The sequence below is a fragment of the Trichosurus vulpecula genome, chromosome 9 (assembly GCF_011100635.1).
Source record: "Trichosurus vulpecula isolate mTriVul1 chromosome 9, mTriVul1.pri, whole genome shotgun sequence".
In the NCBI taxonomy this organism is placed as follows: Eukaryota; Metazoa; Chordata; class Mammalia; order Diprotodontia; family Phalangeridae; genus Trichosurus; species Trichosurus vulpecula.
Genome location: NC_050581.1, coordinates 48,908,796 through 48,934,170, shown reverse-complemented (window position 1 = coordinate 48,934,170; position 25,375 = coordinate 48,908,796). Strand labels below are relative to the sequence as shown.

Below are 25,375 nucleotides of genomic sequence, written 5' to 3'. Positions count from 1 at the left end.
CTCTTTAAGATGCCTCTAACATAGTAATTTAGCTGTTGTGTTTATAAGAAGCTAATAAATATTGATTTACTTAGCTCTTCCCCTATTGTAGGAATTGGGATTGTCAAAGGACTATACAGGGGAAAAATACTTTAATTCAGTTTTTAAAGCCATTTATTGTGTCTTTTTTAGGGGTAGTGCACTGTTTTAGGTTCTAGGGATACAAAGATGATTCATGACAGTCCTTTTCCTCAAAGATGCCAAAGTCAAGTAAAGGGAATAAGATGTGTACAAAAGCAACTGTAGTACAAAAACAGTACAGAAGTACCTCAGTAAAGTGCAACCAAGTGCTATTCCAAATTCAAGGGTGTGGATTCCCCTATGTGTGGCTATTAAGCTCTGGTAATGTTTAAAGTTTTCCTCTTCTCTTGTTTGGCAGATATTGAGAGGTTCATAGCAAAGAATAGGCCTATATTCTGACTACTTTGGTTTAAAAGAAGTAATCTTTTTTTTTTTTAATAAGTGAAATGATGAAAGACTAAGGAATGTTTATATTAATGTTGGAACTACAACGTTTACCTGTTGTTCCTCATTCTTTCCTTAAATTAAGTATGACAGTTGTCATTCTTCTTCTATATGACAGCCACTCGAAAGCATAGCTATCATGTTGACCTTAAGTTTTCTTTTCTTCAGGAAAAACACCCCCAGTTCCTTCAGCTAACTCTTATAGCAGGATGTGCTGTTCTAGCTTGTCAGTGTCCTTTTTAAAGAGAGGACAATACTTCAGATTTGCTTTGACTAGGACCAAATACACTGGGAAATTTGACCTTCCTGATTCTGGACGTTATGCTTCTGTAAAGTCACATTTTGCATTTGCATTTTTGGCAGCTATGCTTGTAGGCTTGATCCTATCATCTCCACGTCTCCTCTAGGATCTTGTCCACTAATCCTTCCATAAGATGAGCTATTTGCTTTTTAAATTGTCACTTAGGTAGGGTTTTAGAAACCCCACCTCAGCCCATTCCTAGAGAAGTTATTGAAGCTTCAGTTCTAAGTCTGACTTGGGCCAGAAAATTTGTCAGGAAAACAAAGATAGGATGATATGTTCCTGGAGCATGGCCCTCTCCTGGGGGCTTCATGGTTCTTCTTCTCATTGCACCAGTTGTGTGGCCCTTGCAGCTGAGCTCACTGGATCCTTCACGTGTGGTGAATTGAGAGCAAGTAAGTCTGAAGTTAGACACCGCGGGAGCATGCATTCAGGAGCTAGGTGCTATCGGGAGCGTATGTGCTCCATAAAATTGAGTCTAGAACAGAAAACCTAAGGATCGTCTGCCTGTGGAATTTAAAATCCGTTGATGGAAACACTGACAACACATAGTAGCAATATTCAAAAACTGAACAGTTAAAGAGCAGATTACTCGAGAAAAGCCTGCTCAGAAAGAACACTTAAATAATAACTAGTATTTGTACAGTGTTTAAAGCACTATACAAATATCTCATTTTACAAAGCACTTTATAAAAATTACCTCATTTCGTCCTCCCCACGGCCTTGTGAGCTAAGTGCTTTTATTATCCTCATATTACAGATGAGGAAACTGAGGCTGAGGGAGGTTAAGTGATTTGCCCAACTCGCAGAGATAGTATCTAAGGATGGATCTGAACCCAGGTCTTCTGCCTCTAAGGCCTGCTCTCTAGTCACTGCTCCATCCAACTATCTCAGAATCATAGAATCAGTCAGCGGTCATCATCAGACTGTTTCTACCTTATATGATACGACTTCTAGAGAATTCAGAACGTTAGCATTAGCATTTAAGTTTAATTATAAACATTTTATTTTCTGTTTTTTGAATACTTTTGTTGCTATTGTATCATGCTGGCATTTTTTCTTTAAGCACATTAATTTAAATGTACTTGCTTTGTTTTTAAGGGCAAAATATTCTTTTTTTTTTCTAATCATGTTTTCAGGCTCTTTTGTTCCTTCATCTAATTCTGTGAGAATATAGATCAAAAGTACTCGGCAGTTCACTTCTCATTGTTTTCTGTGTGATCTTCTGGCCTTTACGTTACTTGTACAGTGTTGCCAGATTAATTTTATTAAATATCCCCCTTCATCATTTGCTATATCTGCATAAAAAACTATGCTGACAGTTGCTTGTTGTAGTATATTCAAGCTCCTTCCATTCATAGACTTTGATCACCTGGCTCCAGTTTATCCATTCTGCCTTTTCTACTCCCCAACATGAGTGCATTTCATAAGGCCAATCTTCTTGCCAAAGAAGGTACTTGTATACCTCACAACTTTCTGCCATACACATATATACACAGCCTACTCTACAAAGCTTTGCTTTCTCTGAGAAAATCAGAGCTGTAAAATAGTCTTATTCCATTTTTCATCTTTGGCATTCAGTCCTTGTTTTCCCATTATTAGAAGTTTCTTGAGGTCACAAATTTTGATATCATCCTGTAATGAATCTAGCACAGTGCTGGGTACTTAACAAAAACTCACTGAAAATACTGAGACTACTCTAATGGGGAAAATTTAATCGTGCTAAAGGAAAATTCTTCCAGAGGAAATATATCTTGAACAGTTTTTCATTTTTTCTCTCTTATTTATTCTTGAATTTTTGCATACAACCTAGCTTCTATGAAAAATTGAAAGCAGTAGAACCTTTGCCTTCATAGAGATTATTATGTTGGTAATTACTACAAATCTGATTATACCACTGAAACCATGTTATTTTCAGCAACTTCATTGGAAGTCGTGGAATTGCCGGTAGCAACCAATGTAAACTTGAAGGAGAAGAACTTAGTGGCACAAGATTCAACACAGGTACTTGTTAAAGACTATCTGGTCATTAGAGAAACTTTTTTTCAGTAATTCAGTAAATTCAGTAATTAGTCATGTATAAAATAAATAATAAAATTTAAGTAAAATAAAAAGCTGCATGCTTCAGGAAGAATTGAAAATATTAAAGACATAAAATCTAGTTCAGAAGGTGCAAAATCTTAATATATGGACTAAGTAGGAATGGTTGCCACAAAGGAAAGTAAGAAGGAATAGCTAAACACTGGGAACACCTCTTAAAATTTAAGAACTATCACAGAGACCACAGTAACCATTTTTTTGTTTCATTCATCATTTATTAATGTGCCAAACACTGTGCTAGTCACTGGGCAGGATAAAGAGTTTAGATAAGACACGGACCCTGCTCTAATGGAGTTTAAAAAATCTAATAGGGAATAAAACACAAATAATTACAGTATTATATTATAATGTCAGAGATTTACAAAACATTGATGGGAGGGAGAGTTCATTTGGGAATTAAGAAAGGCTTTTGGAGAAAGTGATGTTTGAGTTGGGTTTTAAAGGGTGATAGAAAGTCAACAGGATTGAAGGAAACGAGAGAACATTCTAGGTTTGAAGCTTGAAAATGAGGAGAAGTGCAGAGGGTCAAAAGCAAAGGCAGGAATTTGAAACAGGAATTTGGTTGGAATATGAAGTGCGTGGAAGAGAATAAAATGAAATAGGAAGGTATAATGGTACCAGATGTGGAAGGTTTGGGATACCATTGAAAGGATTTTGAACATTATCTCTGTAAGGAGTCAGTCTTTAATCTTTGAGTAAGAGAGGTGTTCCTAGCGCTATATTTAAGGAAGATTCTTCTGGAATGAAATATAGAGGGCACAGAATAGATTACTTGTTAGAAGGCCATTGCGCTAGTCTAGACCATTGCTTAGGACCTTCATTGGAATGCTATCAGTGTGAATGAAGAAAATAAAATAGACATGAGAAAAACTGCAAAGGTGGAAATCACTATAACTTGGCAGCTGATTGGATAAGAGGGATGAGAAGAAAGTATAAAGTCAAAGGGACTCACACTGTTTCTAACTGAGCAGAAAATATGGCCAAAGATCAAAAAACTCTGTTTTAAGGAAGAAGCAGGTTTGGGGGAAATCAGTTAACAAGCCTATATTTTCTTAATTTCATCTTATTATATGTCAGAGATACTGTGCTAGGGACTGGGAAAGAGAAAATTTCAGTTTTGGACATCTTGAATTTGGGGCACTGGTGCAACATCCAGCTGGAGATGCAATTCTTAAAGCTCAGGAGAGAGAGAAATCAGGGTTGAGGAAAGAGATTTGGAATTCATCTACTTTAGAAGGGTGGTAATTAGAGCTGGAGGAATCAGTGAGCTTGGCAAGAAGATGAGCATATAGAAAAGAGCCAAAGACATCCTGGAAAAATGCCCCCATTAAGAGTCTGGCAAGAGGAGCCAGTGAAGGAGAAAGAAAAATAAAAGAACCAAGTGGAGTGTCTCTGAAGAAAGGGAGAAGAAAATATTTGGTAGGAAAGGGCTGATTAACAGTCTAACAATCTGCAGAGAAGTCAGAGAGGATGAGGATCAAAAAACCTGTGGTTGGGCCTAATAATTAAGAAGTCACTGGTGAAATTGAAAAACTTTTGCACAAACAAAATCCTTACAACTCTTAGGGTATGTGGAAGGGGGAATTAAAATGTCAGAAGACTAGAAAGGGAGGAAGGAGCCTTTGCTCCTGCAGATAACGGAGATCCACTGGAGTTTAGTGAATAGGGGAATGACATAGTCTCACCTACACTTAAGGGCGAGAAAAAAAAATGTTTTAAACCACTGTTTTCAAAAGAAAGAATTGAGCAGGAGAAACAAATAGGTAAATTATAATGAAGTCTGCCCTGCCAGTATACACGTGGATATTCCACAAGCCTTTCTTCATTTACTTCATTTAGCTGTTTAACTTTTTAAGATGCAAAAAGTTGGGGTAAAATTTACGTGACTATGCTGCCCCTTTCAGTGCAGACACTGAATATAGGCCATGCTTTGCTTTTTCATCTGTCTGTCTGGCTAGTTTTGGTACTGGTGTCAAGAAACAAATTTGCATTTTGGTTAGAGAAACCTGAGTAGGACTACAGTAACTCTAGTTAACAGAACAAAATGAAAAGCCTATACCAAGATCCTGGCAAGCATGTTAATGTTAAAATGCAATTAATCAGCGTGCAATTTTTTTATTAAAATGATTTTAATTATTGGAAAGGGAATGCACAATATTTAAAATAAAAGTTTTTAAATCTGAAAAAACCGAACCATATGGAAGTGTTCCAAATCACAAATAATAGGAGAAATACAAATCAAAACACCTTATACCCAGGAAATTGGCAAAGATGGCAAAACATAGGAATAGTGATTGTTGAACCTATGGAAAGATAAGCGCATAAATGCACTGTTGGTGCAACTGTAAATTGGGCCAACCAATCCGGAAAGAAATTTGGAATTGAAAGTGACAAAAAATATCTTAAGCCTTTTGACTAAGATCCCATTGTTAGACATATACTATACTGCAAGGAAGTCAAATAGAAAGGCCCCCATACCAATATAGTCATGGTAGCACTTAAATGTTGTTTTCCAATTACATGTAAAAAAATTTTAGGATTCATTTTTTTAAATTTTGAGTTCCAAATTCTCTCCCTTTTTCCCTTTCCTCCCCCCTCCCTAAGATGGCAAGCAGTTTGACGTAGGTTATATATGTGGAGTCGTGCAAAACATATTCCCATATTAGTCATATTGTGAAAGAAAAGACAGACAAAAAACCCAAAAAAAATAAAGTTTAAAAAGTTTGCTGTGATCTGCATTTAGACTCCATCATAAGTTCTTGCTCTGGAGGTAGGTAGCATTTTCCCTCGTGAGTCCTTCAGAATTGTCTTAGATCACTGAGAAGAGCTCAGTCATTCACAGTTGATCGTTGTACATTATTGCTGTTACTGTGTACATCATTCCCCTGGTTCTGCTCACGTTACTTTACATCAGTTCATGTAAGTCCAGGTTTTTTGGAAATGTGCCTGCTCATCATTTCTTGTAGCACAATAGTATTCCATCACAATCATATAGCAGAACTTGTTCAGCCATAACCCAATTGATGGACATCCCTTCAATTTCCAATTCTTTGCCACCACAAAAAAAAGAGTGGCTATGAATATTTTTATAAATATAGTCTTTTTCCCTTTTTTTAACATCTTTGGGATGTAGACCTAGTAGTATATGCATAGTTTTCTAGCTCTTTGGGCCTAGTTCAAATTGCCCTCCAGATTGGTTGGGTCACAACTGGTTGGAGTTCACAGCTCCACCAACAGTGTATTACTGCCCTGTTTTCTCACATCTCCTCCACCATTTGTCATTTTCCTTTTGTCATATCAGCCAATCTGATGGGTGTGAAGGTTGTTTTAATTTATATTTCTCTGTTTTTGTATGAAAAAGCCAATGCAACAAAGATTAGGAGGGAGGCAGAAAATTGGGAGAAAATCTTTACAACCAGTGTCTCTGATAAAGGCCTCATTTCTAAAATATACAGGGAACTGAGCCAAATATATAGGGATACAAGCCATTCCCCAATTGAGAAATGGTCTAAGGATATGAACAGGCAGTTTTCAGAGGAAGAAATTAAAGATATCTACAGGCATATGAAAAAATGCTCGAAATCACTACTGATAAGAGAAATGCAAATCAAAACAACTCTTATGTACCACATCTCTCCTATCAGATTGGCTAAAATGACAAAACAGGAAAATGATAAATGCTGCACAGGATGTGGGAAAATTGGAACATTGTTAGGTTGCTGGTGGAGTTGTGAACCGATGCAGCCATTTTAGAGAGCAGTTTGGAACTATGCCCAAACGGCTATAAAAATGTGTGTACCCTTTGACCCAGCAATACCACTTCTAGGGTTGTATCCCAAAGAGATCACAGAAGTGGGAAAGAGACCCATATGTACAAAAATATTTATAGTGGCTCTTTTGTAGTAGCTAAGTATTGGAAATCAAGTGGATGCCCATCAATTGGGGAGTGGCTGAACAAGTTGTGGTATATGAATGTAAAGGAATACTATTGTGCTATAAGAAATGGGGATGATACGGACTTCATAACAACCTGGAAAAGCCTACACAATATAATGCTGAGTGAGCAGAGTAGAGCCAGGAGAACATTATACACAACCACAGATATATGGATTCTGTGAGGACCAACCCTGACAGACTTTCATTCTTCTCAGCAACACAAGGTGCAAAGACAACTCCAAAGGACTCACGATGGAGAATACTATCTACATCCAGAGAAAAAACTATGAAGTATGAATGCAGATTGAGGCACACTTTATGCTCGCCTTTTTTTTCCACTTTGTTTTTTCTCCCTTTTGTTTTTCTTTTTGGGTTTTTTTTGGTTCTGTTTCTTCTTCCTCATGGTTCATTCCATTGGTCACAGTTCTTCTCCACAACCTGACTAGTGTGTAAATAAGTTCAATGCAAAGTTATACGTAGAAGATATATCAGATTCCATGCTGTCTTGGGGAGGGAGCGGGGAAGGGAGGGAAGAAAATCTGGAACTCAAAATTATGGAGAACTGAGTGTTGTAAACTAAAAAAAAAAAAATTTAAAAAAAATTTGTATTTCTCTAATCAGTATTGATTTAGAGCACTTTTTATATGACTGTAGATAGCTTTGATTTTTTTCATCTGTAAGCTGCCTGTTTACATCCTTTAGCCATTTATCAATTGGGGAATGACTTGTATTCTTATAAATTTGAGTCAGTTCTCTATATATTTGGGAACTGAAGTGTTTATCAGAGAAATTTGTAAAAAAAAAAAATTTCCCAGTTTTCTGCTTTCCTTCTTATATTGGTTGCATTGGTTTTATTTATGTGAAAACTTTTTGATTTAATGTAATCAAAATTATCCATTTTACATCCCGTAATGCTCTGTATCTTTTGTTTGATCAAAAATTCTTCACTTATGTATAGATCTGTTGGGTAAAGTATTCCATACTCCCCTAATTTATTTGTAGTATCACCCTTTATGTCTACATCACATACCCATTTTGACCTTATCTTGTATACAATGTGAGATGTTTGTCTGTAGCAGCACTTTATTTTTTTGAATCAAGAAACTGGAAATAAAGTGGATGTCCATAGACTGATGCAAAGTGAATTAAGAACTAGACAAGGTTTTGAATCATAGTTCTTCAGCCAGTTTTTTAAAAACTAAAATGCATACTCTTTATCTTTGTGCATCTGGCACAATGTCTTGAACAGAATAAGCAAGCACTTATTCCCTGTTTGTTGAATGAAAGAAACTGCATGGCTCTAAGACCCTAGAATACAATTGCTTGAAATAGCCCTTCCATTTTAATTCCTGCTTCTGTGTCTTTTCTAGCTAGTGCATAGGCCAGCTGATCTCTGACCAAGGTTAAGACAAAAAGGAACTTGTATTGATGATACAATTCTGTACCTCGTGTCATCTTTTTTTTTTGTACTGCAATTATGAGAGAATTAATAAATGGAATATTTATTAAGTGCTTACTATGTGTCAGGTATCGTGCTAAGTAACAGGGATACAAATAATTTTTTAAAACAGTTCCTAGAGGCAAAGCCAGAATGGCAGAGAAAAGGCAGGAACATGCCTGACCTCTCCCAAATTCCCTTCCATGCAACTTTAAAGCACAGCAAAACAAATTCTGCAGTTGCAAAACCCAGAAAAGGATAGTATGAAACATTTTTCCAGCCCAAGACAATTTAGAAAGTTGGCAAGAAAGTTCTATCACACTAGGGTGAAAATGCAGCACAAGCTACACCAGCATGGGAGGTGCCCAAGCAAACCAGGAGCATGCCCTAGGGGCAACTGAATCAGGTTTCCAGAGTTTTCAGCCCACAGATTTGGTAAGGGAGTCAGACAATGGTCACAAGGAGATTACAGGGGGCCCTTTGCTGGGACTGGGCACAGGACTCTGTTACATTACCCATACTCACACCTGGACTGCAGTCCCAGGGCAAGGAGGAGCACTAGTACACCAGAACTTGTGGCCTCAGGGGAGCTGGGAGCCCTGATCGCGGTGACCAGAGCAGAAAAAAGTACTGGTCTTGCATAGACCAAGAGTAGTAAACACCTCTCCTTAGATCATATGACTTTGGAAGAACAAAAAACTTAAAAGTTCCCAGCATTATTTTTGAAAACAGCTGCACAAAAAACCTGAAGTTGGGGCAGTGACCCCTTCGCCCCAGGAGCAGAGCCCCACTTTAGCATAGAGTTAAAAGCCAAGAAACAGGCTCGGAGAATGAGCAAAAAACAAAACAAAACAGGATGCTGACTAGAGAAAGTTACTGTGATGACTGGGAAGATCAAAACACAAGTTGAGAGGAAGACAACAAAGTCAAAACTGCTACATCCAAAGCCTCAAAGAAAAATGCAAATTGATCTTCTGGTAGGGAAGAGCTCCAGATGGATCTTAAAAATCAAATAAGAGAGGTAGAGGAAAAATTGGGAAAATAAATTAGAGTGATTCAAGAAAATCATGGAAAAACTTAACAGGTTCGTAAAGGAGGCACAAAAAAAGCACAGTTGGACAAATGGAAAAAGATATGCAAAAGTTCACTGAAGAAAGTAATTCCTTAAATATGAGAATTGGGCATGTGGAAGCTAATGACTGTATGAGACATGAAGAAGCAATCAAACAAAATCAAAAGAATGAAAAAATAAAAGAAAATGTGAAATATCTCATTGGAAATACTGACCTGGAAATAGATCTAGGAGAGATCATTTAAGAGTTATTGGACTACCTGAAAGCCATGATCAAAGAGCCTAGACATGATCTTTCAAGAAATCAAGGAAAACTGTTCTGATATTCTAGAACCAGAGTATAAAATGAAATTAAATGAATCCACCAAGTACATCCTGGAAGAGATCCTAAAATGAAAAGTTCCAGGAATTTTATAGCTAAATTCCAGAGCTCCCAGGTCAAAGAGAAAATAACACAAGCAGCCAAAAAGAAACAATTCAAATATCATGGAGCCATGGTCAGGAGAACACAATATTTAGCAGCTTCTACATTAGAGGACCAGAGGGCTTGGAATATGATATTCCAGGGGGCAGAGGAGCTAAGGATTACAATCAAAAATTACCTGTCTAGCAAAACTGAGTATAATCCTTCAGGGAGAAAAATGGACATTCAGTGAAATAGAGTACTTTCAATCATTCCTAATTAAAAGATCAGAGCTGGAAAGAAAATTTGACTTTCAAATGCAAGACTCAAGATGCATATAAAGGTAAACAGGAAAAAGGAAACATAAGGTATTCAATAAGGTTAAATAGTTTCTATTTCTCCATGGAAAGATACTACTTGAAACTTATAAGAATTTTCTCATTATTAGGGCCTTTAGGAGTGTATGTAAATGGAGGACATAGGTGTGAGTTGAATATGATGGAATGATATCTAAAAACTAAAAAGGGCGAAAAGGAGGAATGCATTAGGAGAAGGGAGAGGTAGAATGAGATAAATTATCTCACATAAGAGACACAAAAGACATTACAGTAAAGGAAAAGAAGGGGGGGGAGGGTTAAGCATTGCTTGACCATTACTCTCATCAGATTTGGCTCAAGGAAGGTATAACATACACACTCAGATATAGAAATCTGTCTTACCCTACAGGATAGTAGGAGGGGAAGGGGATGAAAGGGAAAGAAGGGCTGATAGAAGAGAGGCTAGATTTTGGGGAAGGCAGTAGTCAGAAGCACAGCATTTTTGAGGATGGATGGGGTGAAAGGAGAAAAAGTAGAATGAACAGGGAAGAAAAAGATGGAGGGAAATACAACTAGTAATGTGGAAAAAATGTAATTACATGACTAAACATTTTTGTAACTACAGCAAGTTTCTCTGATAAATGCCTCATGTCTCAAATATATAGAGAACTGAGTCAAATCCATAAAAATAAGAGCCATCCCCAGTTGATGGTCAAAGGATATAAATAGTTTTCAGATGAAGTAATCAAAGATATCTTTTTCCATATGAAAAAATGCTCTGAATCACTGTTGATTAAAGGAGTGCAAATTAAAACAATTCTGAGGTACTACTTCACACCCATCAGATTGGCTGATATGACAGAAAAAGAAGATGACAAATGTTGGAGGGGATGTGAGAAAATTGGGACAGTAATGCACTGTTGGAGTTGTGAACTGATCCAACCATTCTAGACTGATTTTATACCATTCAGCCCTTTATCACTGCTTATACATTGGTAACAAAATAAAGGAAACGAAAATTCTGCTTGTCCAGTGGCAGACGTTGCTCCCCCCTGATAAAGAAATAGTTCTTTGTAAGGCTTCCCATTAGGGAGTTATGTGTAGAAGATAGATGTTTCTATGTGATTGGGTTATCATAGTTTGTGTCCTGTAAGCTTTACAGTCATTTCAATAAGTAATTTCCCTTTTCCCCCTTGCACCCTTCCCTATGGAATATGTTTATATTTACTTTTTTTTAATGATGTATTTCAGTAGGAAAATGGAATTTTAAAAATTTCATGTACTTACTCACAAGTTGGTTATTTTTATTACTTCTCCCTTACCAAATACAACTTTAACTTTTTTTTATATATTTTTAGGTCCTGGAATCATTTGAGCACCTTCCTTCACTACCAGAGACACCCCATCACTCTGTTCCCACAGGATCCAATGACTCTCCTCCTCCCCAGAAATTTGAGCTAAGACTGAAACGGGTACTTAAGCCAAGAGGCATAGCGTTGACATGGAACACTTCTCATATTAACCCCAGGTGTGCCCCTGTTGAAAGCTATCACCTCTACATATGCCATGATAGTAACAAGAACAAAAGCAAAACAGCTTGGAAGAAAGTAGGAGAAATTAAAGCTCTACCCCTCCCGATGGCGTGCTCTTTATCTCAGTTCTTGTCTTCTGGCACCTATTATTTTACTCTACAAGCAAGAGATATTTATGGAAGGTTTGGACCTTTTTGTGATATCAAATACATCCATGGACTCCCTGAAGATAATATTAAAGAATCACAAGTCCTTCCTACTTAAAAAATATTTCATAAGAAGCTAGGCCATTTTGCATCTAAGTTGTTTGTATACATGGTATTTAACTGGCCAGTACTTAATCATGAACCCTCTGTACTAGGAATTAACTGCTCCAGTGCTTTGTAAAGGGCTCAGTCTGGGATTGACGTTCAACAATGCATCTTCTAAGAGGAGAAAATGACATGTGAGGAATATGTGCAAGATAATGCTTTTCTCCTGATACATACATACATATATATGCATATATATGTATGTATGTATATATACACACATATATGTGTGTGTGAATGTACGTGTGTGTGTGTATGTATGTATGTGTATATATATATATGTTAGAGTTCACCAGCTCAGAAAAATGTTTAGTCATGTAATTAAAATAGAGCTTCCTACAGTGCATTTCCATTAAAGTTTTTTTTAATGCATCTACATTCCATGGAGTGCTACTTTTGTTTTACATGCTGAATACCTATCAGACTTTTTTGGGGGGCTGTGCTATAATCATATCAGAAAATTGTCTGGAGGTTTGGTTTGGTCCACTCAGGCAGCTAGATAAAGGGGTGGCCAAAGCACTGAACTACATGAACTAAAATCCAGAGTCACAAAGCCCCCTTATTTCAGGCACTAAGTTTCTCCTTGCACCTCAGCAACCTCTTCCTGAACACAAACTAAGAGTGGCACAGAATTTCACACTTCATTATGCTATAAGAGGCAGGATCTGATTTTGCATCCTTACTGCTGGTCCATGCTGTATGGGGCATGAAGAGCCTTAATCAGATCACCTTCCTTCACTTCTGTCTCATACCCAGTCCAAATATACAACCTGGGCTTCCAAGTTCTGCATTTGCCTTGGCTCTCACTGACCCAGTCACTTACAAATGCTACAGGACATCACTCAGAAAACCAGACTCTCTCCCAAAATGCACTCAGCAATTCTTTCCAGTTATGGTGCTCAACACCCACAATCATGTCCTTAAATCAAAGACCAACATCAGTCCTGAGGCTCCTGCCTAGTATTCCTAAATTCCCCTGTAGAATTACAGGCACCATCTTGTTGCAGCCTCTCATGCATAATTATTTTTTCCTCTTCTCCTAGCTCCACACCATCCCAAGCTCCTAATATATAGTACTACTCATTCATTCATTTGTTCATCAAATTATTTTTGAGAGCCCACTTTTTGTTAAAGTTTGTGGTACTCAGTATGACGAAGAGGAAAGCCTTATTATAGTTCAGACATTGTCCGGCAGTAAATGATTGAGACACGGTTTCATGCTGTCAGGATTTAATATGTTGGGTTTAAATACTATAGCAGCCACTGTCAGCATTCCACTGGGATTCAAATAGGTGAACAAGATGAAGAGTTAGTTGTTCAGAACAAGATAAAATTCAGGGCTTAATTCAGGGATTACTACCCTTTCAATGGAATAAGAATTAGGGGACTAGTTGGTTATGGTCATTCATTCTCAAAGAGGATGAAAATGACATTACTGTGTTGGGGTCAAGGTGCAGTGTGTCCGACGATCGCTGATCAGACCCATATGAGCTCAGAATGCTCTAACACAGATCAGGCCCAAATAGTCTATATGAACATTTGGAGTGGAGATGTCTCTAAATTTATCATCTCATGTTTCTTTTGAGCTACTGCAATTATGCTTTGCTCCTAGGATACAGCACCTTCTTTGATGTGGGCACACCGTGTTGGTCAGTCCTATGCCAGTCTCCCCTGAAGCTAGGTAAAGCAATGGTTAGAGTACATGACTTAGAATCAGGAAGACTCATCTTCCTGAGTTCAGATCTGGCCTCAAACACCTACTAGTTGTGTCACCCTGGGGAAATCAATTGTTTGCCTCGGTTTCCTTATCTGTAAAATGAGCTGGAGAAGGAAATAGCAAATCATTCCAGTATCTTTCCAAGAAAACTCCAAATGAGGTCACGAAGAGTTGGACAAAACTGAACAACAATATTTAGGGGGTAATAGCTTAGAGAATAACTTTTTGGAGCATTTCACATTGCATATGTATGTGTATGTCTATATATATGCATATAGTTATGTGTGCATGTAGCCCAGGACCTCCCCGTATTCTCATACACACACCCCAAAATGATGCCTCAGGTTCAAGGTATATTTTGTGTCAGTCTCCACTCAGAATCAGTCAATGGCCTCAAACTGATGGGTGTTCCTTTTACCCGCCCAACTAGAAGTCACATTAGTTCAAATCAAAGGATAATGAATTAACTAATATAGCAAAATAAATGACAGTAGAAGTAAGAACAGGAGGACACTCTCCCCAAAATTCTTAGATTGCTGGTGAGAATGGTAACATGTAAGGAGCACACAGCCAGGGAAACCAGTGGGAGAGGACAAAACATAGTGTATACATATAACTACACCAACTCGTGTTCCCAAGACTGAGTCCCGTGCCACCATCACCCTTAAGACCAAATATGAACCCCTCTGGCATTTAAAATTCTTTGTAACCTGGCCCTTCCTATATTTCCAGCTTTCTTGCTGGAACATTCTCCACAAACTCCACAATCCAGCCGTGCTGGGCTTCTTGCAGTTCCTCCAATACGACTCTGTCGCCCATCTCTATGGTTTGCACTGACTGTCCCCTTGCCTGGAATGTTCTTCCCCCTCACCTCTGAGGCCTCTTAGTTTCTCTGGCTTCCATCAAGGCTTAGCTCAAATCCCACCTTCTCGAGGTAGCCTTTGCTTGTGTTCTCAAGTGCAAATGCCTTCCCCTTTCAGATTGCATCCCATCTGCTCTGTACATATCTTGAATGTTTCTCATTATTTACATGTCGTCTCCCCCATTAGAATAAATGCTCCTGGAGGGAAAAGTCTAATTTTTGCTTTTTTTTTTTTTGGTATCTCCAGTGCTTGGGACATAGGAAGCATAATAAATGCACGTTCACTTTCTGACTCACAAGATAGGACAGACTCAGTCACTGCAGCTGCTTCTTAAGAGGTGGTGGTGGTGATGACTGCTTATCAAATGATGTCATCCAACTGCATTGCCAGGCTCTCTGCTGCCATTCGCTGGTCTTCTGCAGAACTGTAGCTACTACGTGGCCTTTTCTATCCCAGAAGGCTGTCTCAACCCTTTGAGCAGGCAGTCTGAAGCATTAGCTCCTAATTTTGTGATTTGAAACACCATCACTGAACATCCCACCAGCAGAAATCCTCAGGCTTAAATCTGTTTTAAGTTAAATCCTTTGATTTTCCCTGAGCTGCTCTCAAAAGTCAATGAGTTACTCAGTGTTGGAAAATCCCATTCAACTCTTTACTCTCTAGCAACTGCCAGTCCCATTAGATGTAAATCTTCTCTGGAACAAGATTGAAAGTTACTAGAGAGGAGTCTCGACTATTGGCCTACTTCCCAGTCAGTAACAAAATCGCTGCCTTCCCTCCAAATGTATGTATACCCTTCCCCAAATCCTGCTCTGATGCTTCATCCTAGCATGGAGTTGACCTAAATTCTCTAAAGCGAGGCCAGCAGAGTACAGTAAATCCTGGCCAGCTCTATCATACTGGAAGGGCATCACAGACTGTCCCAGACATAACTCATTTCTGCTTTCTGAGGATGACTGGTTGTAGATATAGAAGTGACCAAATAAACTACCTAGACCCATCCCCTCATTTTAATGATGAGGAACCAGAGGCCCAGGGAACTTGAGTGACTTGCCTATGGTCACACAGGTCATAAAAACCAAAGGCAGTTTTTGAACCCAGGTCTTCTGACTCCAGAGTCGATGCTATTTCTACTATGTCATTATAGCTAAGTGAAAAAAGAGGCTCATGGCAGAATGGCCACTTAGTGGTGAATTGTTTGGCCATATAAATCTACAAAATAGCCATATACGTATACGTATATGTATATATGTGTACATACGCATATATGTGTATAATACACATACACATCAAGGGAATTAGAATTCTGCTGCATCATTTGATAATTGATTCTGCTAAGTAATCGACCCTATTCCCCATTTTGTCAATGCCCCATTTCAGTTAAGCTGAAAAAGGGGGTCTCTCCAGTCCGAATTGGATTAAAGGCATGGTTGAGAGAGAATGATGTGATCATTCCTAGCCCCGCCTCTCCCCCTACCCCCACCCCACACAAGACATTTGCTTGCTAACCAGTTTAATCTGGGACCTCCATTTTGTTTCCTATAAACAGAAAGCAGTTTAAGCTGAGCCCCTCCCCAAGAGACAGTCCTTGTCTCTACTCGTAAAGATAAGGGTGGTTTGAACTCCCCCAAAGAAAGACTAATCATGTGGTTCTGATTGGAGTGGTTCTGGTTTTCTAGCCAAAATTCTTAGAGGTAGCTGAGGCCCATAAAGTAATGAGCGCTCTAATTGTCAAAGGGGTGTGATCATCCACACTTGAAGGCCAACCCACCTCTCCCAGATAGCCAATTGTGACATTCCCCAACCATACAGAACTCTTTTGCTGCATCTCAGTAAAGAAGGATTTTTTTCCTTCTCATCAAGGGTCCTTGACCTGACTAAAGGAGCCAGTCTGACCTACTTTATTAACAGTTATACAAGTCACTATTAATAAACTATTGTCTTGCTCAAAGAAATGAGGTTCAGTTTACCTATTGGCATTTTATTTGCCCCAGCATATATTGATGTGTATGTATATACATACATACGTACTGAAGATATACATGTATCAGTGGTTCAAGATGGGCCCTTAGCACTTATTCAACCAAGTGCCCTTGAAGAGTTTGGCCTTTTTTCCCTTGACTAAATTAGAAGTCTTTGGTGACCTCCTTGACTCAAGGGAAAGCCTAGTTTACATGGGTTTGAGTGACATGTTTGTGACATCAGAGGCTTTTAGACCACATGGGTTGAAGTCGCATTTTTGTGACAATTTTAGGTCACGTGGGTGAGTGGCCTGTGTGGCTCACCTTTGACCCTGAACAAGATATATAAAACCAGGGGTTGGTTTTCTTTTTCAGAGCTCTGAGCTATAGCAGTAGTGACACATAACTCTGAGCCAGCCGTTGTTGAGCTCCCAGCTGAACTCAGATGTTGGTAACTACGAATTGTATTTGGTCTGTTTATAAATGTATGTTTGTAATTTGTTTGTATTTGCTCTGAAGTTCAGGGTGCTGAACTAAGTGAGTGATATTTGTATGCTGGATTGAAGTGAGATTGTTAACCCCTTAACGTTGCTTTCCTTAGTAAAGCAGATCAAAAGAACCTGGGCTTGCAGTGTTCTGTGAGCTGGTTGTTGTTGGTTTTACACCCCCCACAGCAGCTGCTAGCCGAATTGTGTGTGTATATATATATATATATGTATACACATGTACATACCTACAGACACACATTATACACACATATACACACGCAATTACCTCTTTCACATTGTGACTTTCCATATATCGTGGTATAATAAATTAAATGGGAATTTGGGGAGGAGTTTTATGGAAACCACAGACAACACAGAAAAAGTTTGGAAACTCAGAAATGCATAAAATATATGTGTAGTGTTATATCAACACATTTTATCTTTTAATACCATAATAATTCAGACTTCTCTGGTATGAAGAAAGGACTAAAAATTTTATGTGGATTTTCAAGTCACAGGGATGCCATGCCCCTAAACCCTTTGATGTGGAGGGGCTAACTGTGTATATGCAATTAATGTTAGAGAGGTTTTATACCAACTTGGCTCAGAATACACATTTTTATTATCTTTTTCTACAAGTAAAAAGATCAACTGAGAGCCAGAAACTCTGGTGTTTGAACACCATCTCTCATATTTATTAGTTATGTGTGACCTTGAATGAGTTATTTAATGTGTGTAGGTTTATTTTCCTAGCTGGCCAGTCACTTCACACTCCAGAGGCTGCTGTTTGGAACTGAAGAGCAGATTTCTCTAGTGGGTGAAGTTACCAGCAAGCTCGAAAATTAAACCTATGGCATTCAGCACCAAACTCCAGTTTCCAGTGCTTACCAAGACACTTAGTTGGTCCTGAGAACAGGCATTTGCAGTGGGGAAAAAATATGATATATGCCCAGGGAAAAGGGCTGGCTTAGTAGGGCCCCACAGTCCTCAGGACCATCCGTTCTTTCTGGTGAAAAAACAAGACAAAGACAGTGTTGGCCCAGAATATTCCCAGATTCAGCTGCAAATTTAATCCATTTGGACCTAGACCAGAACAACCAAGGACACAGAAATTGGAAGAAACTGCTTTTCCTTCTTTGAATAATGGAAATAGCATAATTATTACTGAACTAATTTCCCTATTTGCTTATTTCTAAAAAACAGTCTTACCTTAATGCTGGGCTCATAAAGTACATAGTAAATGGCCTTGTAATCTCACTAAATTTTTTTAAGCCCCATTGTTTGGTGGTATTTTTAAGCACCAATAGAAATCATGCTGTCAAGTTAACAGGCTAGTCCTTCCTTTTCAAAGAAGAGGACCCTTCTGATGGAATGTAGGCACTACTTTCTGAGTAAACTACTTGAGGGAAGAAAGTGGGGTTTTTTTTCCCCATTTCTTTGTATCTTCAACAGTCCTTGTCACATAGAAATTGCTTTTAAAATGTTTGTTGACAGACTGATTGGGAGAATGCAGTGGGCCAAAAAGTCCAGTGGAAGAACTACAATCCTTTCAATCCCAGAACAAGCTTGGACATTACCACTGCCCACTGGCAGTAAGGGTGATTTAATGCCCAGGGTGCTAATCTGGCTTAAGATTATTGATTTCCTACAGCATCTGGACATAATACACACTCCTTCATGGTTTTAGTATATATGTAAAGGTAAAAGCATTTACAGAAGAAAGGGAACTAAAAGTTCATTTAGTTCACCTTCCTCCTCATTTTACAGATGAAGAAACTGAGGCCTCAATAGGAGATGGGGTGGTATAGTGGAAAAAGTGCTCAGTTTGGATCCAGAATTCCTGAGTTTAATCTTGGCTCTGTCATTTATTACCTTTGTGACTTTTGGGCAAGTCACTGAACCCTTCTGGCCCCCAGGTTCTTCATCTGCTGAGAGAGACAAAGAGAGAGAGAAAATAAGAGACAGAGAGACAGAATGAGAGTCAGAGGCAGAGAGAGACAATGAGAGAGACAATAAGAGACAGAGAGACAGAATGAGAGTCAGAGAGAGACAGAGAGAATGAGAGAGACAGAGAGAATGAGAGAGAGAGATTAAATAGGTTGATCTCTCTGGTCTCTTACATCTCTAAATATATAATATAATACAATATGATGATACAATGTAATATAATATAATAATTATAATATTATAAGTGACTTGATCAAGAATGCCACATGTAAGTAGAGCTAGAATTCCTGAGTTCAGCCAGTAAGATAGTCAATAAACATTTAAGTACCTATGTGCCGGGTACTATGTTAAGTACTGAGAATGCAAAGAAAGGCAAAAGATGGTGCCTGCCTTCAATGAGCTCACCATCTGATGGGGGAAGATGATAGAATGCCCCAGCGGGGGTATGATGAAATCCAGAGGAATTCAGCCAAGTAGGAAATGATGAGCTGGCTGCCCTAGGCACCTTCCTTAAATGGAGGGTTTGGGAGAAACTCTCCTGCTATACACCTTCCACCCTCTCCAATCTGAGTAAGGGAAGGGGTCCCTCCAGAGGCAAGGGGGTGCTGAGTTATAGAGTTGAAGTGATCTTGTAGGATGATAAGATTCCAGATGCCATGAGGAAATCTAAGAATACAGCTGGTGACATCCAGATAATATGGATAAATTCTGGGAAGGATTGTTTTTGCCCTGGAAAGATCCCAGGATCTAAAGAAGATGCTTGACATCATATCCAGGGCTTGGAAAACAGGGTATGAAGTTCTTTACCAGTTTTCCGAAGTATCTGGCCCTTTTATTCACATGTCTTTCCTTAACAACTGGGTTCTTGCTATTGGGTAGTTAAGTAGGGCTCATGCAGAGATATAAAAAAGGCAGAACAGAAGGGCTGGGAAATTGAGACTATGCAATTTGTCTTTAGGGGATGGTGTGGATTCTGGTAGGCTGGGGGTGGGGGTGGGGTAGAGTGGAACAGAAATAGAGAAATGTGGAAAGGGTCAGATTGTGCTTTCCTATGTGCTGCACATATCTCACCCACCAACCTAACAAGGCTACTTCCATTCATCACATCCAGAGTGTTTCTGATTAGTGTCAGCGTTAGCTTGACAGTTGGCTGTTATCCGAGTCAGTGAATGATAATAGCCTCAACCTGATAACCTAGTGATGCTTCATAACCTAGTGCTTTTGATGAAGTCACACCACTAAAAGGACAATGATCAAATTTTACGAACAGCCCAATATCCTTTCAAATTAAAGCTAGATTTTTGCCTAATGCTAAAAATAAAATAAAATAAAATAACAATTCTCTGCAATTTAGTGGCCCAGGACAAATAATTGCCAAGCTTGGATTTTCTAATACAAGAATAAATACTTTATCCTATAGAATCTTTTCAATAACACCTAACATTGTGATTTTATAAAACAGAGTGTTATCTCTTTAAAAGATTTTTAAAGAGATATATTAACAAGCTGTGGTATATGATTGTAATGGAATATTATTGTGCTATAAGAAATGACAAACAGGATGATTTCAGAAAAACCTGAAAAGACTTACATGAACGGTTGCATAGTAAAGTGAATAGAACCAGGAGAACGTTGTGCACAGTAACAGCAATATTGTTCGATGAAGAATTGTGAATGACTTAGCTATTATCAGCAATACAACGATCTGAGACAGTCCCAAAGGACTAATGATGAAGCATACTATTCGCCTCCAGAGAAAGAACTGCTATTGAGCGAATGCAGACTGAACATGCTATTTTGCTTTCTTCCTTTAATTTTTTTATTCAAATCTTCTTGTACAAAATGATTAACATGGAAATGTTTTAGTTGTGTGTATAATGGACTGCTTACTGTCTCAGAGAGTAGAAGGAGGGGTAGAATTTAAAACACAAAATTTTAAATAAAAATGTTTTTAAAATAAAGGAAAAAAACAATGAGGAAAACCAGTATATAAGAAGAATTCAAAGATTGGAACTGGGACTGAGTATGCAATGTGCTAGGGCAGAGAGAAAGGGATGGGGTCAAGAACATGTGTAGAGAGAGGTTGGCTTTTGAAAGGAGGACTATCTGTTAGAGACCTGGGAAAGGAGGAAAGAATGGGAAATGCTGAGAAAAGAATGGAAGGAAGAGCTCCGTGCTCAGGTGCCCTTAAAAGTACATGAATAAAGGCAAAAGACTAATCTCCCAAAAATTAAATAAAAGATGTATAGCCCCATTACTCTCATGAAGTGATTGGTACCAGTTGTTCATCCTTCATTCTCGAAGAGGACCAATGACATCAGGAGGGTGATGTCATGACTTATAAATGAGTTGGATTTAAGTGAGGCAAGGCTGAGCAAAGTCATCAACCTCACCCTCTCCTCCAGAGTCATCAGAGTCCAGTGGCAAGATGACTGTCAATGGCCCCCATAGAATGGAGTGGGGAAGATTCAAAGGAGGGAGACCAACCAGGAGGTTATGGTAATTAATTTAGGCATGTGGTGATGAGGGGCCACACCAAGATGATGGTAGTGTCAGAGAAGAGAAGTGAGCATATACAAGATATGTTATGAAGGTAGGTGTGACAGGAATTGGATATGAGGGGGCTGATACCAGTATCATATACTGGAAAGAGCAAGAGTTTGGGAGTCAGGTGGCCTGTGTTCTAATCTTGTCTCTGACCATTACTGTGTGAACTTGGACAAGTTGCTTGATCTCTCTGAGCTTCCTTTTCTGTAAAATGAAGGGTTTGGACTAGGTGGCCTCTAAGGCTTCTTCCAGTTCTTGATCTGTGATCCTATGAAGAGACACCAGTCAAGGTCAGATGTTTTGTGTCCTACCACTAGGTGGCAGGAAGTCATGGGTTAACGGACTATTTATTATGTAGGAACGGCATCAGTCACCTGTCAGCATTAGGAGACAGCAAATCCAGAATTTGCTGTAGAAGAATAACTCAGGTCTATAGTGATAAAAAGTTCAAAAAGTGTTCTCACGAGGTAACGTGTCATTTTATAGATAAGGAAAATGAGTCCCAGAGTGGTTAGGTGAGGGAAGGAAGGCAGATTTTCAGGAACAAAAGACTTACACCTTATCAAAAATTGCACAACACCAATGCCAAAGTGGTACCCTGGGATGGATCCTTGGGAAGAGTCAGGTTGTCCTATTTAGTGAAGCAACTGAAAATGCAGCTGATGTGGGTCACCTGGGGGAGCAGTGCATCCGACTCTAGCAAGCTAGACATAAAACCAAGAAGCCCTGAGTTTCAAATCCTTCCTCAGATACTTCTACCTATATGACCCTGGGGAAATCGTTTAATGTCTTTCTTTTTTTCTGTTTTTTTTTTAGTTTTTTATTTATTATTTTATTTTTCCCCAATTTTAAACATTAGTTTAAATTTTTTTTAAGTTCCAAATTCTTTCCTGCTCTCCCCCCATTGAAAAGGCAAGCAATTTGACATAGGTTATACATGTGCAGTCATGCAAAACATATTTCCGTGATTTAACCTCTTTCTGCCTCAGTTTTCTAATCAGTAAAATGAAGGGGTAGGATTCAATGACTTCCAAGTCTTTTGTAACCCCAAAACTACCATCCTAGGAGATGAAGAAAAAGAAATCAGATGTGGAAGGCTATTATGGAGTTTCAGTGGACTCAAGGAAGGAATATAAGTATGTGTTGCTGTGTGCCTTTCCTTTAGAAAGGCAATATGGTGCAACAGACAGGGAACTGAATCTAAAGTCAGGAACTCTAGGACTTTAATCCAACCTTACATACTTAATAGTTGTGTATGACCTTGGGCAAGTAACTTAACCTGTAGGAATAAAAGTTTCTTCATCTATAAAATGGAAAAAAAAAATCAAAATACCTACCTATATCAATGGGTAATTAGCTGAGATAATATATGTATAATGCCCCTCTCACAGTGGCTACCATTTTCTGGTAGACTGGTGGATGAAGAGAGGAACTAGCATGACACAACAGTGAAGGATGGTGATCAAGGTTAGAGGGGAAAACATGTAGAGACATATGATGGTGGTAAGCTCCTAGCTCCTGACTCCTGGCTCAAGCTGGATGCCAGTTCCATGCATCCTTCCTTGTGATGGCTTAGGTGAAGTCAGGGGTTGCTATCAGAGCCAAGATGGGGGAGTACCAACTTTCCTGAGTCCCCATCTACACTGAATCCTAAGTTTCAGGCTCCCAAGCAATGAATGCTCTTGACCCCAGGTTTTCTGCATCCCTATGGGAAGTGTGAGTAAAACATGTCATAAGAGCCATGTTGTTACACTCCTTTGTTTGCACAAGGGAGTACTCAAGTTGTATGTATCCTAAAACTCTTGGGTTGAGACCAGGGGTTCTTAACCATTTTTATGTCATAGATACCTTTGGCAATTTGGTGACTTTCTCAGAATAGTGTTTTTAAATGCATGAAATAAAATACATAGGATTACAAAGGAAATCAATTGTATAAAACAAAGACGTCACTCTCACCATCCAAGTGAAATCTATCCACAGATTTCTCAGGCGTCTGTGGGGCCTGGACTAAGGATTTCTGGTCTAAATCTGTTAATAATATATCTGGGAGACTTTCAACATCTAAGAGAGAGGTCATTGGTAGATGTTAATTTTTTTATTATGCATTGTCTCCTTATCATTAAGTACTGCTTATTTAGTTAATGATTCTATAAGCAAAAATAATGCATGTGGCTCATCTCAATTCATATGGCTGAATATGCCAGTGGAGTCACGTGACTGCTCCAAATCACTAATAATAAAAGTGCAAAATAAAACACCTCTTTGATTCCAACTTAGACCCATCAGGCTGGCAAAGATAATAAAAGACAAAAATGATAAAAGTTGGAGGGATATTGGAACATTAATACACTGTTGGTGGAGCTGTGAGTTGGGCCAACCATTATAGAAAGTAACTTGGAATTATTCTAAGGAAATGACTAAAAAGTCCATACTTTTTCATCTGGAGATCCCACAGCTAGACCTATACCCTCGAAGCGTCTTGAAATCATGCTCTGCGTCGTCACATTTATGTGTCTTCAAGAGTCAGTGCTTACTAAATGTTTGTTGAACTAAATTGAGTCACCCATGGTAAGACAGTTCAAAGCTTAATGGCCTATTTCCGGAGAATTCAGGACAGCACTTGTAATTGCTAATCACCTCTAAAAGACTAAGGGGGAAGGAGCAACCCGCCTGGCAATATCCTGGGAAGGCTTGCCTGCCTCTTCTCCCCAGCCTTCATGCTGGCTCTCTTCTCATTCTAATCAAGAATGGTCCAGACATCAGGTCATATCTAGCAATTCCTCCCTCAAGCCTCATTTAGACAATCCATGTGGAGGGACATGTCGTAAATATCTTATATGGACCCACACACTCCTTACATATACAACAGGATGAGAATGCCAAAGCATAGTGGAATTTTGGTAGACAAAATATATATAGATATAGATATTATGGAATATTATAGAATATATATGTTCTCTACCAGGATTCCATATATATGCATATGTATGCATGGATGTGTGTGTGTATATAGATATAGAGATATAGATATAATGTTAGGTTCAAAAGTCAGCATAAAAAAAAGAAACAAGCAAAAATTGTAGTCCAAATTATCCTTGAAAATTTCTTAAATTACCCATGTAGTTCAGTGCAGTGCAGTACCTTAAAGTGGTCTCTTTAAAAGAAGGAAGTCCATCTCAGAGAGCAGTTGGATTTAAGATGGTTGCTATGGAAACGATAAATGCAAATTTTATGTTTTCTCTATCCCCTGCCAAGGTGGGTTGTTTTTTTTTTTTATTTTTGGGGAGGGTGTTTTTTCTTGTTTTTGTTTTTCAGGAGGGAGGGAAGAACCTTTGTTACAGAAGAAAACAAAACAGGTAAATACTTCACTAGCAGAAAAATCAATGATTGGGGGGAAATACTTTGAAAGGGTTTCACAAAAAGTATGATTATATATTTCTATCTCTTATCTCTAGCTCTTTGAGTGGAATGGAGAGCAATTTAACAGTTTTAATTTTTGCTGAACTTGTACAGTTGAATTTGGCAATTTAAATGAAAGTATATTATTCCGTTGCACCAGTTAGTAGAGATTTCTGGTTAATCTGATACCATATAAACTCGGTTTTACTTTATTTAGCATCATGTAGGTTCTCCCATCAACCTCCATATTTTTTTACTGTGTTTCTTTTTCTAATTGGTAATGGTGTGCCATTGCAGGGTAATACATGAGAATTTTATCCTAATGGGGCCCTAGAAATAGTCATGGCTTACATATTAATTAGGGCATCTAGGTGACACAGTGGGTAGAGTGCTGGGCCTCATTTTCCTAAGTTCAAATATGGTTTCAGACACTTACTAGTTGTGTGACCCTGGACAAGTCATTTAACTTTGTCTCAGTTTACTCATCTATACAATGAACTGGAGAAGGAAATGGCAAACCACTCCAGTATCTTTGCTAA

At 38.5% G+C, this 25,375-nt stretch overlaps 1 protein-coding gene across 3 annotated transcripts in view; it reads left to right on the top strand.

Annotated features, from left to right (window-relative positions):
* The window catches only part of ATF7IP2 (activating transcription factor 7 interacting protein 2), a 98,601-nt gene extending 86,310 nt beyond the window's left edge, over positions 1–12,291 (top strand). For 2 of the 3 annotated variants that reach the window (XM_036738821.1, XM_036738822.1), the window contains exons 11-12: positions 2,724–2,809; positions 11,430–12,291. In XM_036738821.1, coding sequence (XP_036594716.1) covers positions 2,724–2,809; positions 11,430–11,867 — 524 coding nt within the window. In that variant the 3' untranslated portion in view covers positions 11,868–12,291. The remainder of the gene's footprint in view (positions 1–2,723; positions 2,810–11,429) is intronic. The other variant, XM_036738823.1, reaches the window with a different exon arrangement.
* The last annotated feature ends 13,084 nt before the right edge of the window (positions 12,292–25,375 follow it).